Below are 17,334 nucleotides of genomic sequence, written 5' to 3'. Positions count from 1 at the left end.
GTCAAGTACGGGGAACAACGGATGGTAACGGCCTGGTCGTATCAGCAACATAGCGGTGAGTAGTAGTTACCAGAGTAGGTCCTGTCAAGCAAGTGAGCTGCCACTTTCCGCTTGATAAGGTCCAATAACCAATATTGTTGAATCTAGGCGTGAAGGTTAACGTAAGACTACCCCAAGAGGATACCTATCCGAAGTTTCGATGTAAATGGAACACGGCAGTAAAGCTAAGGGAGCGAATTAGCCACTGTATTCTAGTCGACAATGTATCATAGGATCGTCCCTTCCCAGAATTTTGAAGTGGCCGTCAATGGGGCCCTGGCTCTAGGCATCCCTGGAAAGGTCTGTTAGCAATCGCCTTATATTAGCAGTCATCGTAATGAACAAGTAGCTTCTTATACATCTAGCCACTAGCCAAGTCAGACTGTTTTCATCGGAGTAGGGTAGTATACTCACAAATTCAATATCTAAACGATCCAATAGAATCAGGGGCACGCCTATCCATCCTATAAAGCATTCCACTGCTTGTACTCCAGCTTTGTATGGCGAACCCGACACGAGGCGGCTCTTCCGACAGTGAGACGAATACAGTTCCACCAGGGTCAACCTAGTGGCTTAGGTAGTTTTCAGTCGTCCCAGTTATGCCACTATAACGTCACCGCTGCAGTAAAAGCTCTATCACCTAAACTCAGGGGCCCATCACGAGCGGTTTAGGTATGATCTCAACAGCCAGGACCAACGGCGTTAAGAACTACTGTTGTGCCTAAGGCCAGTAGATTAGAGGTAAATTCTCTATCCATGAGAGTAAGTACGATATACCTTTTTCATTCCTCTGCACGTTCCCGTGATAGCTCTGATGGGAAAAAAAGCTTGGTAATGATAGTAGATTAACCGGACGCAGTCAGCTAAGCTACTAATTAGAGATACGGGTAGACATAATTGAACCAGTTTAAGGTTGGACAATATAACATATACATGGAATTCAATTTGTCCACCTAACTTCGAATACGCTGTTTAACTTCTAAAGCCCAACTCTTTATGCCAAGGACAACAGCATATATTGCGGGTGGTTGTCTAGAGAAGTTTTAGGCGGAAGGAATCGAGATAGAAGCTTGCCAGACGAGTGGATACTTCTATATATACCTGATAAGAATGGGAAAAAGTTATTAAATAATTGCAGTTTGCAAGGAAAGCTGTGAAGCGTAGATGAGATAACATTTGAAGCCCAGAGGAATAACAGCGCCCTATTTAAAGGAACGCTGTCGGTCTTCCGGTAACGCCGGCTATCAGAGTCAGAGTAAGTGGAATTTATTATTCCGATGTTCCTTAGATATAACAGCCGGCTGGATAGAGATATTACATAGCGACTTGCGGCGTTAGCGATGCCGAATGACACCGGAGCTGCCGGCGATTGAAATTCTGGATGCTGTACGGTTTAAAAATGCATAGAAAAAAACAAGTTCGGAAGGATTAGGTTCATGAAAAAGTGGGTCGGTTTCGGGGTTTGTGACCAGGTACTACTTGCGTAGCTGTGAGTAGCAGCTTCCAAGGTGCCGGGTTATTAGACATTTCAAGTGTCAACATTTACTTAAGGTACATGCAGCTAATGCGAGGTTGCCTAGGCTAGGTCCGTATAGGTACATTATAGGTCATATCCCATGATTCCCATCAGCTCGGTCGATGTTACCTGCTGCAGAAGTACATACCTGTATAACCTGCAGGCGTAACAATATATTAGGTTACCTAGCTGGGTTAGGAGTCGGGTTAGGTGGTCTGTGGCACTTCCAGTTACAATCCAGCTGACACAGCGGTACCTATTACCTGATGTTGATTCTCTTCTTCTTCCCGAACTTTCGAGACTTTTTTTCTCCTTCTTTTTTTCACATTGATTACCTAGGTACCTCCTAAGGTATCCTTTAAGTCTATTTTAAAACAATCACTGACGTATAGGACATTATCTGATAGGTACCTGGGTAATCATTTGCGATCTACGTGGTTTTTGCAGGACACATGATGTTGATTATGAGCCTTCACATTCGGGTACTATCACATCCCTTTCTGTCCAAACGGCGTCTATCATTCGCAGCCACAAACGCGTACCATACCTTGGCTATGCATTCACGTAATTCAATGAAATTTTATCGTGTACCCGAGGCTACGGGATATGTATGTCAGAAATGACGAACCAATCGACATGAATACCTTTCGCATATCCCAGTCAGAGCTACCACGCAGGCCAAGCTTATATCTATCATGGAACTCTCAAATCGGTCCACCTGCCGAAGACCATCCGTTGTCTTCGTTCAAGTCCCGGTGATGGGGCCTGAATAGTAGGTCAGACATAGGCCGAAGATGCATTGTCGATAGGTCACTTGATATTATTTGGAATATAGGTTAGGCACAGACTCGGTGTAAACTTGGGCTTTGCGGTTAAGATGGAACAACATCTCGACGTTTGTTTTTCCCCAGGCCAGTAACTTTATATTCCAGAACCCCCCTAACCCTACCTAACTAACACCCCCGCGCCCCGCTGTTACCCGCTGCTACCTTAGGTACCTACTATGTAAGACTCACATGCGCTCACATCACAAGTTCAATACCAGGTACCTAAGGTCTTGGGTACTTTTTCTGTACAATACAAGACACAAGACGCAAGACACAGCCACGCCTACGGATCCGTATACCTTACTTTACCTTACCTTACCTTTGGTAGAATAACCACAAGGGGTAACTTTTCACCCTATTCAGCCCTACATACATCGATATTGATCAGGAAATATCCCAATAATTTGGCGTATTTATAATACGACTAACCGCCTTTAATGACGTATCGTTCAAGTAAGCTCGCCAGCTATGAGTCTTTATGAGTCTTTCTGTAACCACCAGTTTCCTATTTAGGGTATCGGTCGTCTTTCCCGGCCGTTAATAAGACTTTCCTTATTTCTATTATTATTACAACCCGGTAGTAGCTAGTTAAAACTGCAAGACGAAGGTGAGGCGTAGGTATAGTGGATATTTTTCCAATGTTCCATTTGCCCCATAAGGGGGGCTTAACCATTTTTGATAACATACGGCCCTTCCCAAGTAGTTGTTATGCAAGCCTCTGTCTGCGTGACAGCTATAATACGCCTGTTACGCCTGCGGAAGTGCTTGATATGCTTTGAGGTGCTGTGCTAGAAACACCCGGACGATATCTGGGTATAGGACCGTCTTGTTGGTCAGGATCAGCGACTAGGCCATCAGCATTATTGGTCTGCATTAGCCCCCGTGGCGGTCAGAGAAACTCGTTGCTACTCATTAATGAATAAAGTCGACGAGTTGCAGTGTGACATTAGCTACCCAATATCAAGTCTTCAACCCCAGAAAGGTCCAAGAGTTTTATACTACGTTCCCAATAATTAGGTCGACTACAGCAGAGGAAAACCCGGTCACTCTCTTAGGTCCAGGGTATTTCAACGGAAAGAAGCCGCCTTTACGCGCTCAACTGCTGGGCCTCGTTATCTTAGTTAATGCTTACCCTCAACTAGAGGATAAGAGTTGAGTTAAGGGTATCTTCATTTTAACAAGCTCGTCGGATTTGCCACATGAATTACACAAGGAAGCGTATGCTACACATCCATTCCCCGATATATTAGGTAGTTGGGTTACTTACTAACTTGCCGAGAATCAGGCGCACTCCTTGCTTGCGACTTTTGCAGGTACTTACCCCCTCCGGCTATTCAAATCCCTTTTCACCTAACAAAGAGCAGGTATCGTAAGCGGAGATGCGATGGGAAGAGACCGTGTTCTACCTGTAAGGATTCAAATGCCGACTGTGTATACAAGGAGCTACCATTCGATAGGTATTCTCTCACTAACTTTGCTTTGGCCCAAAGCAGCGCCCATGCTAACCCTAAATCATAGAGTGGAAGACTCAAGTCCTACTGCAGTCATCGATCGACTTGCCCGAATAGAATCGCTTCTCGAACACCAAGGCCAACAGATTAACGAGCTTAGCACTCGTTCAAGCCCCCTTTCACACACTCCAAGCCAGGCCGATTACTTCACTGCCTATCAACAGCACTCAGACTACTTGCCCTCCACATCTGCCGGAATAGACCCCCAATTGGATTCGCCGCAATTTTTAATTCCCAAGGGCCACGCTACTCTGACGACGACTCTTCTTTCGCTACCCCAGGTGCGTGACCTAATCGGGGATTACCCGAGGGAATATTTCTCTGAAATCGAAGAAAAATTCCCCTTGCCAGGACTACTTGGAAGTCTCTATGATGGCTCGCTAGTCTGGCCGTCTCTTGATCTTGACGGCCTTAACGTGCTAGCCGATAATTATTTTCGAAATGTCCACCCCCATCACCCGTTATTCACGCGAAATGCGTTCAAGTCCTGGCAGGACCAGCTTATTCAGGACAGGAATATGGAAGACATTGGGACATCGATATGCTTTTGTGTCTATGCTTTGGGTACGATAAGCTTAGATCGAGAAGGAAATTCCGAGGATGATGAAGCGCTGGGCCTTCGATTTTTCCAACCTGCATTACGAATCATGCTACATAAATTAGTGTGGGATTTTCGGCCAGACATAGGACTCTGTCAAGCCTTATTGCTCGCCGCCTCATATTTTTCTCACTTAGGAAGACCCCTTCACAGTTGGAGAATGGCACAATTTGCATCTCGGTTATTTCTAAATCTCGTTGAAAGGTAATGAGCGCCCCCCTTTAAACGATTATGATGGCATGGGCTAACTTATCGAAGTCGAAAACATCATTTGTCAACCGCAGTCTTTGAAGAGGCAGAATTAAGAACATTTTGGCAGTGTTTTACAGTCGAATGGTATGGTAACAATTGAACATAAATGTACTTTATATTATATGCTTACTTGTATTATTTAGTGACCGAATTGCTGAACTTGACGTTCCTCGGAGCGGAATAGAACCCCTGGGAGACCGTATGAGGCTTCCCCACAATACGGACCCCTCCGATAATGAGAATATCATTTATTTCATCGCCGAGCATGCTATTCGTCGGCTTTTAAACCGTATACATAACTCGCTTTACGGCCCGGAAATAGCGGAGGCGAGTTTCACGGGTCCAAATCAAGCATGGCAGAGTCTGGGCCTTCAAAAACTTCTAGCGCTTAGTACTGAACTCAACAGACAGTTAGAAGAATGGTACATCTCGATACCGGACTACTTGAGACCTCAGAAAGGGACGGTTCCACTGCCGAATGATCGTGCGCGAGTCCTCAGGCTTCGGTATTGCGCGGCAAGGCACATAATTCATCAACCATTCCTACTCTTGATGACCTGCCGACAACAGGAAGTCCAATCCCCAAGTGGCTCGTCTACTCTTAGTCCCGACCCCTTTAGCGAATCGCCTGTCTTTCTGGAAAAGTGCGAGGCCTGCATTGATTCTTGCGTCACCTACCTATACAACGCGCTGGATATGATCGATAAACGCTCTCCATATCTCTGGACGGTTTCTCAGAGTTGTCTGGCATGTCTCATTATGCTATGGCTGGCAGACAATTCACCCGCGTTGCATAGTTACGTTCCCCACATGCAAGCAATCCAGGATATGGTACTCACGAAATTGCGCAAATGGGCACCTGAGGATTCTAGCCTAGCTGCCGAGGCTCAAATCATAGAACAGCTAGTCTTTTCTGATTCGATGGAAGCTTGAGGCGGTACCCCTGGTACGCTTTTACAAGTTTTATAACTTCTCTATAATAGTTAGGTAGTTAAGTTTGGATTTACCAGAGAAGCTTGGGAGCTATATTGGCTACTAGAAGCTAAGCTCGGCAAGGCATTAAAATGTTGGCCTTGATGGAGGCTTAGCAAGGAACATGATGGAAAAGTTTAAGCATAATACTGATAGGCGATACTCAGAAACATAGCAGTGAGGTCAGAAAATAGATGGAAACAGTATTAGAGTTGTAGATAGAAAAATCCAATCACCTTCTTTCTTATTGGATCCCGTAGCTACCTTATGTACCTAAGGTACCTCTTAATGCTGAGGTGTGATGGTTACTGATGCACCAGCAGACCAAACAATGTAACGCATGTACATGCGGTAATGCATGGAATTTAGCAAGAATATTTCCCCATGGAGGAAGCCTTATACCTTGGCTGATTTGGTAATATCACCTAATAACACCTAACAATTGTCAGCAAGACATAAAAACTCCTCCAAAACTCCTATTAATCAGGATGACATCATCCCCGCTCGCCCGATAGGTCCCTATACCATAGTCCCGGGACCACGCTAAAAGTCTACTTGCATTAGGTGCATTAGGTGGGTGCATAAGGTACATTAATTATCTTCCTGGGTTCTATCCGGCTTATTCAATGCTATCTCCGAACCCATGCCGACATCAAAAGAAAAACATTAATGCAATAAACGGAAAGGATTCGGGATCGACCGCGATATTACTAGGTATGTATGTGCAAAAAGGCAGGTACGGTGCAACTTCGCAACGAAGGTAGCATTTTAGTGTGAAGCAATCTTTTATTTTTCTTCACTTCTACCTAACGCACCTAAAACAACTTCCAAAATTAGATAGGCCCGGACGCCGAAAGACGGCATCAATCCGATATCGCCATAACCCCAGAAGCGGGGCGTGTGACTTGTTATTGACGTCGCCAACGCGAGCTTTCCGACGACGCATGATCTCACCTGCAACCCGGCGTCTGGCTCCGGCTACTCGGGGTCTCCGGATCGAAACACCAAGAACCCAGGTTCGAGATGCCTAACGCCTAATGCCAAAAATATCTACCTACAGCCTACTACCTACATCTATGTCTTTCATGTTCGTTTGCATTCCAGCCTAGTCATACCGAATGTAACTCGGAAATGCAGCCAAGTGCTAATCCCATTGTTTCCCCCATCTCCGTCCTCACCGCCTGACGGGAGTCATTAATAGGTACCTTATGTATTCTTGTTCTTGTACACGATACTCGAAGAATACCTAACCTGAAGCTCGTCGTAGGCAGCGACGGCAACGGCGGCTTCCACCACATGCTGACTACTTTTCGCCTTCTCACCCACGCGACGGGTGGAGCAGCGGCAGGACCCTGCTCCCACGCAGTCTGACCCTTACCCTCTCAGCCCTAAACTGAAAGGCCATCGCCACACGCGCCTGCTGACCGCGTCGACTAGCTAACATGCATGGCCTAGCATCTTACCTTGCATTAGAACTGTTGGGATATATGTGTGTAATCACCTAATATCGAGCTCGGCCCCATACCGACAGGAAACGACAACATATTGCCACTGAACCCTCGTGGCCCCTCGAACCGTTTTGCCTCATTGAGTATGTCTTGCCGTCTAGCGAGTGTTCTCGCCGGATGATTAATTTCTCACCAAAGGTCACGATACCAGCTGGGCGAATACGCGCGTTGAAACGTCACAGCAGCTAGGTACTAATATCATCAACACCAGGCGATAATGGGAGAACCGCAATGCCGTGTATCATTGTATTAAGCCTTGTTCAATATAGGCCCACGAACCAGCCCGCGGGATATAATTCCCCCTTCGAATAAATCACCTATCGGATGGCAACACTAGCCGTGGCTATTATACCCGTCGTCCCCTAACCGATTGCGCTGTTCACAGAGGTTTGAAGATATCCCCAAAGCAGAGAGCAAAGTCCGTCCACTACTCGTGGATCGGATAGGGAGCTTGTTTGCCGAAACGTCAGACTGAACTTCCCTTCTCTCCGGCTGACTACCCCTTGACGGCAATATGACAAGAGCCGCGATGGCTACAGCGAGCGCGGCGGTCGAAACGTGCCCGGTTCCTAGAGTTGACGATTTACCATCTGCCGCCGTGTGAAAGCCGCCGTTCGGCATGGTGACATGAACGCATCTGGGCAAGTGTCTGTGCCCCGTAGGCTGATTTGTGTGTTTAGGGGCTATTTTAAGTGCATGTGTGTCCTCTTCGATACTGTTTCCAGAGGGTCCTGCAAGCAAAACGTTAGCAAATCGGGTGCTTGGGCAGTCCCTGAAAACTACGCGGTATCTAGCACTAAAAAATAAGTTGCAACTCACCACAAAACTCTGATAACGAAGTGTCGTTAGTACCCGAGACGGACACATTGGTAGTCGGCGGGGTGATCGCGGAATCTCGGGCCTCGAGAGATAGCGTGGCTGCGCTGCAGGCAGTAAATGCGAGAGCGAATACTAGAAACCGCATGATGTCCAAATGGAATTCAAGTTGAAGTCGAGTTCAAGTTACGTCATCGGCTATGGTGAGATAATAACGCTTTATAGGCACGAAAATGTTATGTAGGGTCGTAATTGAGCGAGCGTAAGTCAGCTGGTGATGAACATTTCTCAGAAATGGGATTTGAACTGCTAATGGTCTGTGTTCATCGGATGGTCATAGGTTATACGCGTAAGAAGAGGAGCAAAATGAAAACTTGGAGGGGATAAACTTCAACTACGGACACACGATTTGCTCTTTAACATTATCCGTGCTATTTACTGGTCATGCGTACAATTTTAGCCACTTGACGTATACTCTAAGACCTCTGAAGGCTGCTAATACGCGACATTATGCGATTACAGACCACGGTGGCCTATGCTACGCTTGATTATTTCAAGAATAGCCAGCTGCTTGACTAGACGCCCACCTTTGCCATTCGAAGAGGGATGGCTTCATGAGTACCTAAGGCAGATTGATATATAGATGCTCATGTTCAACAGCCCAAACTCATTCAACTCTGGACAAAGTGAAGGATAGAGCGAACTCTCTAAGAGGCCGCTATAAACTCTGCTTGTTTAGTCCCCGTTATAGTAGTCGCAAAAGCTGCAGGTCTTGCATCAGCCGGTGTCACAGGGCTATCATCAAAAGCTTGCCTTAGGTACCTACGCTAATACATCAATATAGACAGCTCGATGTCCATCGTGACCTAAGAGATAAATCTGATTCTCTCCTCCCCCCTCGCTCACTCTCTTTTACTCAAAGCAATGAAAAAGAGCCACCTCTGTTCCTGAGCATAGAGTAGCAAAATATGCGAGAAACGAAGAACAAAATAAATATATTATCAGAACGCGCAACTAAGTTTGCTTAAGACGAAATTCTGAGCAGGGAAGATTGTTTTAGACAACCCGAAGGAAGAAACTGTGATCTCTTAGGATTACATAGATGGGGGTGAGAACTAAGACAAATGCCCTAACCCAGCGGCTACGAGCTTAAAAAGAGGCGACCAATCCTCATGAATGAGGGAAGCTGATATGCCTATACGTTAGGTAATATCCACACCTTATTCAGCTCGTACAACGATGATACAATTTCATCAAAAAATATTTACCTGTCAAGTGTGATGCATCTTATTTACACAATGGCTTAAAGGCAAAAAGAGAGAGTGGAGTGGTGGTTGCAGCAGCAGCAACACGTGCGATAGATGAGATGAATGGATAAATAGATGGTGTGCATAGCTCCGAGATGAAACAAAGGCAACAGGGACAGCGTCGCATGCAGCCAGCCAATTATATTCCAGGGTTGTTCCAAAATCGGGAGCTGTCCCTGACGATCTGCTTAGGTAATCGTCAATTTGCCTTTGATGCAAGGTACCGTCGGATATGAGGTACCTAAGTATCTCTTCCCTTAACATCTTTCCCCCCGCTTCCCGATTTCTTGCTTCCCTTTTCTGCCCTCTCGAGTAGGAGTTGCGCCTAGGTTGTATAAATTTTGTTCGCCTACTTAATTCACTACAATGCTAAGCCCGGAGAGAAAAGCTTGGCTACCTTCACCTCAGCCAGACACCTTGACGACTACTGGCTACCGCCTATTCGTCTATTATTAGACCAGACAACGTCGGGTGTGCCCCAAGTTAGCTGGGTTTAGCTACCTACCTAGGTAGCTACGTGGGAAGCCGAACGCGGCTATTCGGAAAATTTTCATCCTGTAATCACGTATGAACCAATTCAAGACCGCATAGGTAGTGGCCCGCATGCAAACGTACGGAGGTTAGCGTTTTTCAGATCTTGAAGTGGGTTAAAATGTTATGAGCCAAGTCTCTTATCAAATCGAAAAGGAGGATAGGATATGAGCATGATCCGTGTGGTTCGTCCCAAGTAGGTAACCTTGCTACGATCATTTATGCGCCCGCGCCCGGCGCGCCTAATCACGCATTTTGCGCTAACCTGACAGCCGTGGCAGCAAGGACCACTGCACAATACATTACCTGGTACGGTATCACCACGACATGGATCGAGGTTTGGGTAGGTACCATAATAGCTTGGAAGGGGTAGCTGGATGCTACCTAGATGCACCTATGCAGCTAGCAATGGCTACCGGTTTAGATAACCAAGGGTGATTGCCCTGGCATTTTACATTTTGATGATACAGGAGGGTAACACACTAAAGTATTTTTTTTTCTTTATTTCCCCATTATATATTTCCCTATTATATTTACTGCTTCTCCGTCACTTCCTTTTTGGGGTTATTCTTTCTTTCATTCTCCGACTTCTATATTCTAACGGCCCGGGCCTTCGTTGCTTGCTTGCTTGCTTGTTTGTTTGATACCTTTCTTGTTCAAACAGTCTTCCATTCATTCTATCATTTCACCATCCATTCATTATAACTCCGACGAGCCCTACATTCACTAATTTTTTTTTTTTTTACCCTAGCCGGAGTCTATCATTAGCAACTAGGAAAACCTGCAGCCTTATTTATTTATACCTTTATTTATACCTTCTCGCTTCATACAACCTAACAAATCTACCTAATTAAAGGCCTTAAGTATTACTTTACGGAAAATAAAAATGTTGTTCGGCACAATATCTTCGCTCGCTATTGTGGCCCTTGCTGGCCAGGCTATTGCTGAACCTATACGCCAACCGTATAAGCCAAAGCTCGCTCATATGTCGCCTAGGGCCATATTCGGTCTCGATCGTCGTGCGAATGGTGGATACGCGCCCGAGCAGCAGTTTTGCGATGATGGTAATACTTGTGCTGAAGCCTGTGGTAAAGGTTTCGAACAATGCTCTTCTAAGGACGGCATTGTACACTGCTTCAACAAAGCCGCCCAGCAGACTTGCTGCCCCGGAAAGACTGGAGGTAGGATCTGATGCAAAGATCAATACCTAATACATCGGACTGCGCTAACCGGCATATAGAATCTTGCGACAAAGGTTACTTCTGCACGGCAGATGAGAAGGGCGCCACTTGGTGCTGCCCCGACAGTATGACGTTGGAGCAATGCGCAGACGCCTATAACCTGCCTGGTTCCCTTGTGTCGCAAACTAGCACTTCCACCACTAAACCTAAGTCGTTGCAGACATCTACGACCCATGCTTCTACTACTACTACGACTAAGGATGCTAGTACGACAGCTAAGGCCGCTACAAGCACCTTAAGTATTCCAACAAGTACTACGACAAGTGCCACAACAAGTACCACAAGTACCACAAGTACTGCGACTTCTACGAGCACCACTACGTCTCAGGCCAACGAGAATTCTACTTCGGCCACCCCTGAGAGTAGCGCTCCTGCTGGCCCCGAAACACCAGCTCCGCCGGCGACTCCTTCTCCTACGGCCCCTGTGAATGGAATTGCTACAGCGGGAACTGATGGTAGTTACGGTTCCATAAACGGCATAGTACTTCTCGGTGCGGCCGCTTTTGCTGCTCTCCTCTAAATCAGCTCGTGACGGGATGATGGAAATGGATTGGCAAGAGTGGGGTTATACGACGGGATGAGCTATGATCATCGAACTCTTTTTTTTCTTTTTTAAACGGCCGGCCTTGGATGATTATTAACTGGAATCTGGATCGCCTTACTTTTCTTCCGCTACACTATCGATACCCTTTGGCGCCCCATAATGTCGTCCGGACCGTTAAGGTCGGCCGGCGTAGGTTTTGGTGCGTTAAGCTGTTGAGGTTACAGGAGTTCTTTCTTTTTCGCGTCTTGGATCGTTGACCGGTTGCGTCTTGCGTCTTCGCTGCTTGCATATAATTAGGGCTTGGGGAGTCGTTTAGAAGTTTCGTTGCCCTCGGGCCGCAACGACGGAATTTACATAAAAGGCAACCGTTTCTGGAGGCGGATGGTCTGTTAGATTAGTGGGTTGGTAGATCGCCTCAACATGCTGCTCCTAGAGAGATAATATTCCCGCCTTAGCTATCACCTACCTAGGTACAGATCCGGTAGGATGACATTCTATTCTTGACATCAGAACCTACGAAAATATAAATACCGCTTTGATTCACATATCCAATTGCCTTTTTAATTTGCGATGATATATGAGCTGTGATTAAACCGAGAACTCTAATGACGAAGCTTTTCACAGGCAGTTATAATTACCTTAGGTAGGTAGGTAGACATGTAATATGAAATCAATACTGTGTTTATTGTAAGGAACCCAGGCTTGACCACAGAAACTATAAAAGGTACGTAATCAAGACATTTGGCCTAGGTATGATAACCAAGCCGCCACAGGAGGCGATGCTATATAACTTGGTTATGTACGGCAGTTAATTATGTACAGCGAACTCTAGTAGAGAACAAATATTATGCCTAGTCGTAGAACCTAGTGATGTTGTTTGGTGATCCCACAAACAGGCGAGAACGTCTAAATTCCACCGTCATCCATATCGTCAACATCTTCACCGTCCTGCACGGAGAGGATTCCATCCGTCGGCTCGCCCTCCACCGGCTTACCGCTCTCGTACGTAATGCGTCGCCAGCCGCAAGGTTCCAAACCGTCCTTGATCCACTCCACTGTAGGGAAGTAATGTTCGTTCTTCTTCATGGTGATAACCCATGGTTGGTTGTCAAACGTCATGGCCTTCAATCGGAAATCTGAGAGTATGTTAGTTAACACTGTACGGTTAGGCAAGTGACAGGAGAGAAAAAGATCTTACAGGTATTGTCTGGGATCTTAACTACGTTATCCAGGAAAGTCTTGAGATCCGGTGTCGGCTTGCCGTTGACGTGTGTGATGAAGTTGGTTGGTGCAAGCCCGTATTGGTATGCAGGCGAGCCTCTACTTCTTGCTGAAACGTATACCTCGCTTGCGAGCTTGCTGATCTGCTGTCTAACAGCAAGATGAGGGACGTGAAGGATGGCTCCACAGAATGAAATGGCGTGGTTCGTTTCTAGGTTGTCGGCCGGTGAAGTTGGGACTTGGAGACACATCTCTCGACTCTCTCGGACAATAACAGCTTCGAGAACCTCGTGAGAATACATGACATCCAACTCCGATACGCGGGTTATGATCTTCCCGTTGAGGGTCAGAATTATGTCACCCTCGAGCAAGACAGCGGGACGGTTATCGCGCTCAAAGGTACATTTAGAAACCATGAAAAGCTGATGGTTGTGCTTGTTGGCCGAGAAGACTTTGTGTATCCACTCCTCGGAAACGCCCATGACACGAGCTTGGGACATGGCAACGGGTCGGAACTCCATGGGTAGCATACGTAATTTCGGGTCCTGACCTTGCTGAATTTGTGATACGACATGTAGTAGAGTCGGCGTAGCAAGCCCCAAGTGATACTCTTCGTCTCTCGACCCAGAAGATCTTTCGCCTAGGTAAGTCAGCCACAAGGCTTGTACAGTCCCGTCCTTGTCAACAAGCACTCCGCTTCCACACTGACCGCTAAGATTAGTGTCTACGGTAATGGCATCAACATTTGTGGCCCGATATCTCGGCGCGCCCGAGTTGGCAGGAATGGCTACCGTAGTTATTTCAGTGACTGTGGTGGCAGCATGCACGATTCGACCACTCCTATTATATCCGATGAAAGTTGTCGACGCTCCCTGGGTGATGCTTTCTTTGCTAAGCCGCGCACTTAACACCGGTGCGTCGACGAGTTCCGGGTCATACTTAATAATTGCGTAGTTCTGAAGTGGATGCATAAAAACAACTTTTCCTTCGACAACGATAGAGTCGGCGATGGTGATCCAGATATCGCACAGGTCGTAAGGAATGACTGCTCTCGAGATGATCACCAACCCCTTCTCAGCATCGATCACTAAACCCATTCCCCATTTTCTATTCCTAGGGAACCCATCTAGTTTCAGAGGCATCGTGCAACCTACACGTACAAAGCTGCGGACTAAATCAGCTACAGCTGGGTGCGATGTGTGCTCCAGCTGGATGAAAGCGCCCTTGCGTCGTACTGGGGGTACAGGGGGTAGGGCATCGGCAATATCTTCAAAGTCCCATAAGCCAGTTACGTCGTTCCGTGTCGCCTGCCGCATCTTAGCGGACCAGTGCCGGTCGACGTTGATGATTGTGGTGTTAAGCGTGTGTAGGTCCCTGAGGTGTTTGTACGTAACTACAACACGCTTCTTGTCAGGAATTTGCTTCACGACGTCGATAAAAGTCTCCAAGTTAGGTGTCTTCTTCTGGTCAATGCTCTGGATCATCCACCCGTTATCTGCACTGTCGAAACGGAAAGAACCAGTCGATTCACAAACGAAGACACCGCCACCCTCGATGGCAACTCCGTAGAGACGTGCCTGTTGGTAGGATAGGTTATGAACGCTCGCACCGGAGACAGTTACAAAACGGTCCGGTGTAATCGCATGAAGATCTCCAACTTGGATATCAATATCGACATCTTCACCACCTCGTTGCAGGGTCACCCGGATGGTTTTGCCAACATTGGAGTCTAAGATGTCGTCCAGGCGAATAAATTGGGTGATCATTTCACCATTCACCTTTAGAAGCACATCTCCTTCCTCGATCTTATTGTGCGAGGGGCCTTCGGGGAGGACAATCTCGGCCACAAGCATATTGGTCTCCTTAGGAAATGCTTCCCGAATAGCCTTCTCCCAATTCGGTGTCAGCCCAAGCCTACGACACTCGTCAAACGGCTTCATAATGAACTGGCACTGAATAGTGCCTCGCTCGACCGGTCGACCTTCCTGTATACAGCGGAGAGCCCTCAACGGTCTATCGAGAGGTAGAAAATAATCAGTGGATGCACCATCGGACCTCCCACCGGCTTGTAGTGCTATGGCAAACCCGTCGATATTGACGACCGGACTGCCAGAGCTACCACCGCTAGCAGCGGCATTGGCTTGATAGTAATTTGTATTGAAATCGCTGTACCCCTCGCCGTATTCAGGGGCATTGCGATCTAACCGACTGATGACACCAGAGAGGATACTAAGCTTTTCGCCGGCATCGTTTCCGACAACTCTTATTTCCACGCCAACTAACAAAACTAAGGGTTAGCAATCCTCGCTTAACCAGGTTTCGGGGGATATAACATGAACTAGCATACCTTTTGCTAGATCTGGACGGATAGGGAGAGCCGAAACAGGCATGTATTTGATGGCTTTGGGGTTGAAGCGTAGAATACCGAAGTCGTGGACGGGGTCCCGGTAGACAGGATACGCATCAACTTCTTCGTGGTTGTCGAATACAACATAACCCCAAAAAGGCCCCGCGCCGACAACGTGTCTATTTGTAAGGATATATCTACCGAGTTGTTAGCGAGTTGTTAGCGGACGTAAAACCACCCGAGTTTTTGATTGATTAGGCAGGACATGACATTACCCTTTCTCAGCATCGACGACAAATCCGGTGGCCTCGCTGGCGCAGGCAGCATCGGTGTCGAAAGAACAAGTTTGACAAAAGCGGATAGAGACAACGTTTCTAACAACCTTCTCTATGGTAGCCTGCCATTCTGCGGTATCGGGTGCAGCTTGGGGGGGAAAGAGCAGCGCTAAATCTTCCTCTGTAGCCATATCGTTCTCGATAAAACTGGGCAATTCGGTGTCTGGCGTATTTTCGCTCGGGGAGTGTTTTCGGTTTACGGGTCGGAGGTATTTATGAGGGCGGCCGTGCTCCTCGGGGGAGAAGGGAGCTTTGCGCTTAGAGCGCGAGGTTGGACTGGTTCCATTCATGACTGTGGAAGTCGATTGGTAACGTGGACGTGTCTCCGTAGTGAATGGACGTGTGAGACAGATGGTGTGTCCGGGTTGGCTATTGGAAGTTGATGCGCACCGTGGCGACGACAATGAAGGTTGTGAGGATGCCGAAGGGATTCCTGGAGGGATTCCTGTAGAGATTCCTGTAGAGATTCCTGAAGAGAACCCTGATGACGATCGAAAAAGTCGAGCGAGGCCTGACTCAGCAATGCGCAAAGGCGATAGATGCCTCATCCAGCGCCAATACCTCCCGAATTTATCGTCTCAATCATCTATTTAAGCAATCTCAATGGATAATATTCGCATCGAGGCACCAACTGTGCTACTGCTGATGATTATGGGGATGAGGACAATGATGAGAGAGTGAGAGAGAGACAGAGACAGAGAGAAGGTGACGCGGATGGTATCACCGAAAACTCTAGGTCAGTAATTATCAGAGTTGAGTCTGATTATACATATACGTATTTTCCCACGATCCCTGTTGATTTTGTATCAACAATGTGGAGTTCGATATAATTACAGTAAAAAACCAACCGTGACGAACCCGAAAGAAGGAAACTTCGTGATGACCTTTTTTTTTTTTTTATCCTACGTCCCTTCCCGGCCGGTTGGTAAATACGTAGGTAAGTTTGGCCTGTAGGTGAATAGCCTGTAGGTAACTTCCAGTTCCCTACTTACAGATTAAGTTTTGCTGGATGATAATGGACAGCAAGGGGCAAGGCGCGATAAAGTTTTGTTATCTTAGCGTCGGGTCCACGAAATGCGGGTGGCCAGGTGGGATTAACTAATCAGAATGGTACCTACCTGGTAGTGTTGTATGCGGGTTGTTTTACACGTGAATAATAGAACAGACTTTCATAAAGGTATAAGAAGTACATATTTCATTCCATACTTCTATCTTTAAATATTAAGAACCATACCATTACAAATAGTTGCCTAATAGCAACTTGGATCAAAATTCATTGATAGGAGTGGGGTACATTCTAAGGTATGAACTTTGCATAAAAAGAATGTTTGGAAAGAAAGAAGAGTAGAAAAACAGTGGCTTGTGCTTGTGCTTGTGCTTGTGCAAACAGTAACCGGGTTTCCTTCTTATTGTCGACCCCTATATGGCATAGTTCACTACCTTAATCTTTAGACCAGATCAATGTCCTTGACCCCTCATGTCCTATGTCCTATGTCCTATATCCCACGTTCCATGCATTGTCCAGGTTTTTGTTGCTTGGGCCTGCTCTTGGAGCTGCATGGTGAATTCACACCTGCCTACACACCTAGATGCCTGGACACCTGGGCACCTACATAGTAGTGAAACATCATGGCTTATTCTGAAAGGTGTCTTCGTTACGAATCTTCCAATAGCTTTTACACCTATCTTCCCTTCCAAGCTTTCTGTTTCTTTCTGTTTCTCTTGTACCAATAGCTAATAAGTGTGGCCTATCGTTCAAAGACCGTATT

General features: G+C 46.7%; 4 protein-coding genes across 4 annotated transcripts; 2 read left to right on the top strand and 2 right to left on the bottom strand.

Moving 5' to 3' along the window:
• Positions 1-2,922: 2,922 nt before the first annotated feature.
• Positions 2,923-6,078, top strand: F4812DRAFT_418691 (uncharacterized protein). The gene is made up of 6 exons (XM_047933269.1): positions 2,923-3,600; positions 3,668-3,695; positions 3,747-3,839; positions 3,901-4,695; positions 4,750-4,827; positions 4,887-6,078. The coding sequence occupies exons 1-6, from the start codon at positions 3,582-3,584 to the stop codon at positions 5,674-5,676; spliced, it is 1,803 nt and encodes a 600-aa protein (XP_047793011.1). The 5' UTR covers positions 2,923-3,581; the 3' UTR covers positions 5,677-6,078.
• A 1,478-nt stretch (positions 6,079-7,556) lies between these two features.
• F4812DRAFT_456707 (uncharacterized protein) lies at positions 7,557-8,187 on the bottom strand (the record flags this gene model as incomplete). Its single annotated transcript, XM_047937035.1, has 2 exons — positions 7,557-7,954; positions 8,043-8,187. 2 exons carry the CDS (start codon positions 8,185-8,187, stop codon positions 7,557-7,559), a joined length of 543 nt encoding a protein of 180 aa, XP_047793010.1.
• A 2,455-nt stretch (positions 8,188-10,642) lies between these two features.
• Positions 10,643-11,717, top strand: F4812DRAFT_275612 (uncharacterized protein). The gene is made up of 2 exons (XM_047930950.1): positions 10,643-11,058; positions 11,118-11,717. Exons 1-2 carry the CDS (start codon positions 10,764-10,766, stop codon positions 11,636-11,638), a joined length of 816 nt encoding a protein of 271 aa, XP_047793009.1. The 5' UTR covers positions 10,643-10,763; the 3' UTR covers positions 11,639-11,717.
• Positions 11,718-12,327: 610 nt separating this feature from the next.
• On the bottom strand, positions 12,328-16,574 carry F4812DRAFT_418685 (Pro-apoptotic serine protease NMA111). The gene is made up of 4 exons (XM_047933268.1): positions 15,506-16,574; positions 15,231-15,427; positions 12,861-15,161; positions 12,328-12,798 (listed from the first exon to the last, which is right to left on the bottom strand). Exons 1-4 carry the CDS (start codon positions 16,111-16,113, stop codon positions 12,569-12,571), a joined length of 3,336 nt encoding a protein of 1,111 aa, XP_047793008.1. The 5' UTR covers positions 16,114-16,574; the 3' UTR covers positions 12,328-12,568.
• Positions 16,575-17,334: the final 760 nt, after the last annotated feature.

Source organism: Daldinia caldariorum (assembly GCF_022478825.1).
Source record: "Daldinia caldariorum strain CBS 122874 unplaced genomic scaffold F4812scaffold_3, whole genome shotgun sequence".
Classification (NCBI taxonomy): domain Eukaryota; kingdom Fungi; phylum Ascomycota; class Sordariomycetes; order Xylariales; family Hypoxylaceae; genus Daldinia; species Daldinia caldariorum.
Note: the sequence above shows the minus strand (reverse complement) of the source record. Positions and strands in the feature narration are given on the sequence as shown.

Excerpts from the sequence above, each read along its gene's own strand:
- F4812DRAFT_418691 (XM_047933269.1), top strand. Across the intron at positions 3,696-3,746 it reads CTTGCTTGCGACTTTTGCAG|GTATCGTAAGCGGAGATGCG; the intron begins GTACTTACCCCC and ends AACAAAGAGCAG. Across the intron at positions 3,840-3,900 it reads AAGGAGCTACCATTCGATAG|AGTGGAAGACTCAAGTCCTA; the intron begins GTATTCTCTCAC and ends CCTAAATCATAG.
- F4812DRAFT_275612 (XM_047930950.1), top strand. The coding sequence starts at position 10,764 with ATGTTGTTCGGCACAATATCTTCGCTCGCTATTGTGGCCCTTGCTGGC. Across the intron at positions 11,059-11,117 it reads CTGCCCCGGAAAGACTGGAG|AATCTTGCGACAAAGGTTAC; the intron begins GTAGGATCTGAT and ends ACCGGCATATAG.
- F4812DRAFT_418685 (XM_047933268.1), bottom strand. The coding sequence starts at position 16,113 with ATGAGGCATCTATCGCCTTTGCGCATTGCTGAGTCAGGCCTCGCTCGA. Across the intron at positions 15,428-15,505 it reads GTCGTCGATGCTGAGAAAGG|ATATATCCTTACAAATAGAC; the intron begins GTAATGTCATGT and ends ACAACTCGGTAG. Across the intron at positions 12,799-12,860 it reads TAAGATCCCAGACAATACCT|ATTTCCGATTGAAGGCCATG; the intron begins GTAAGATCTTTT and ends ACATACTCTCAG.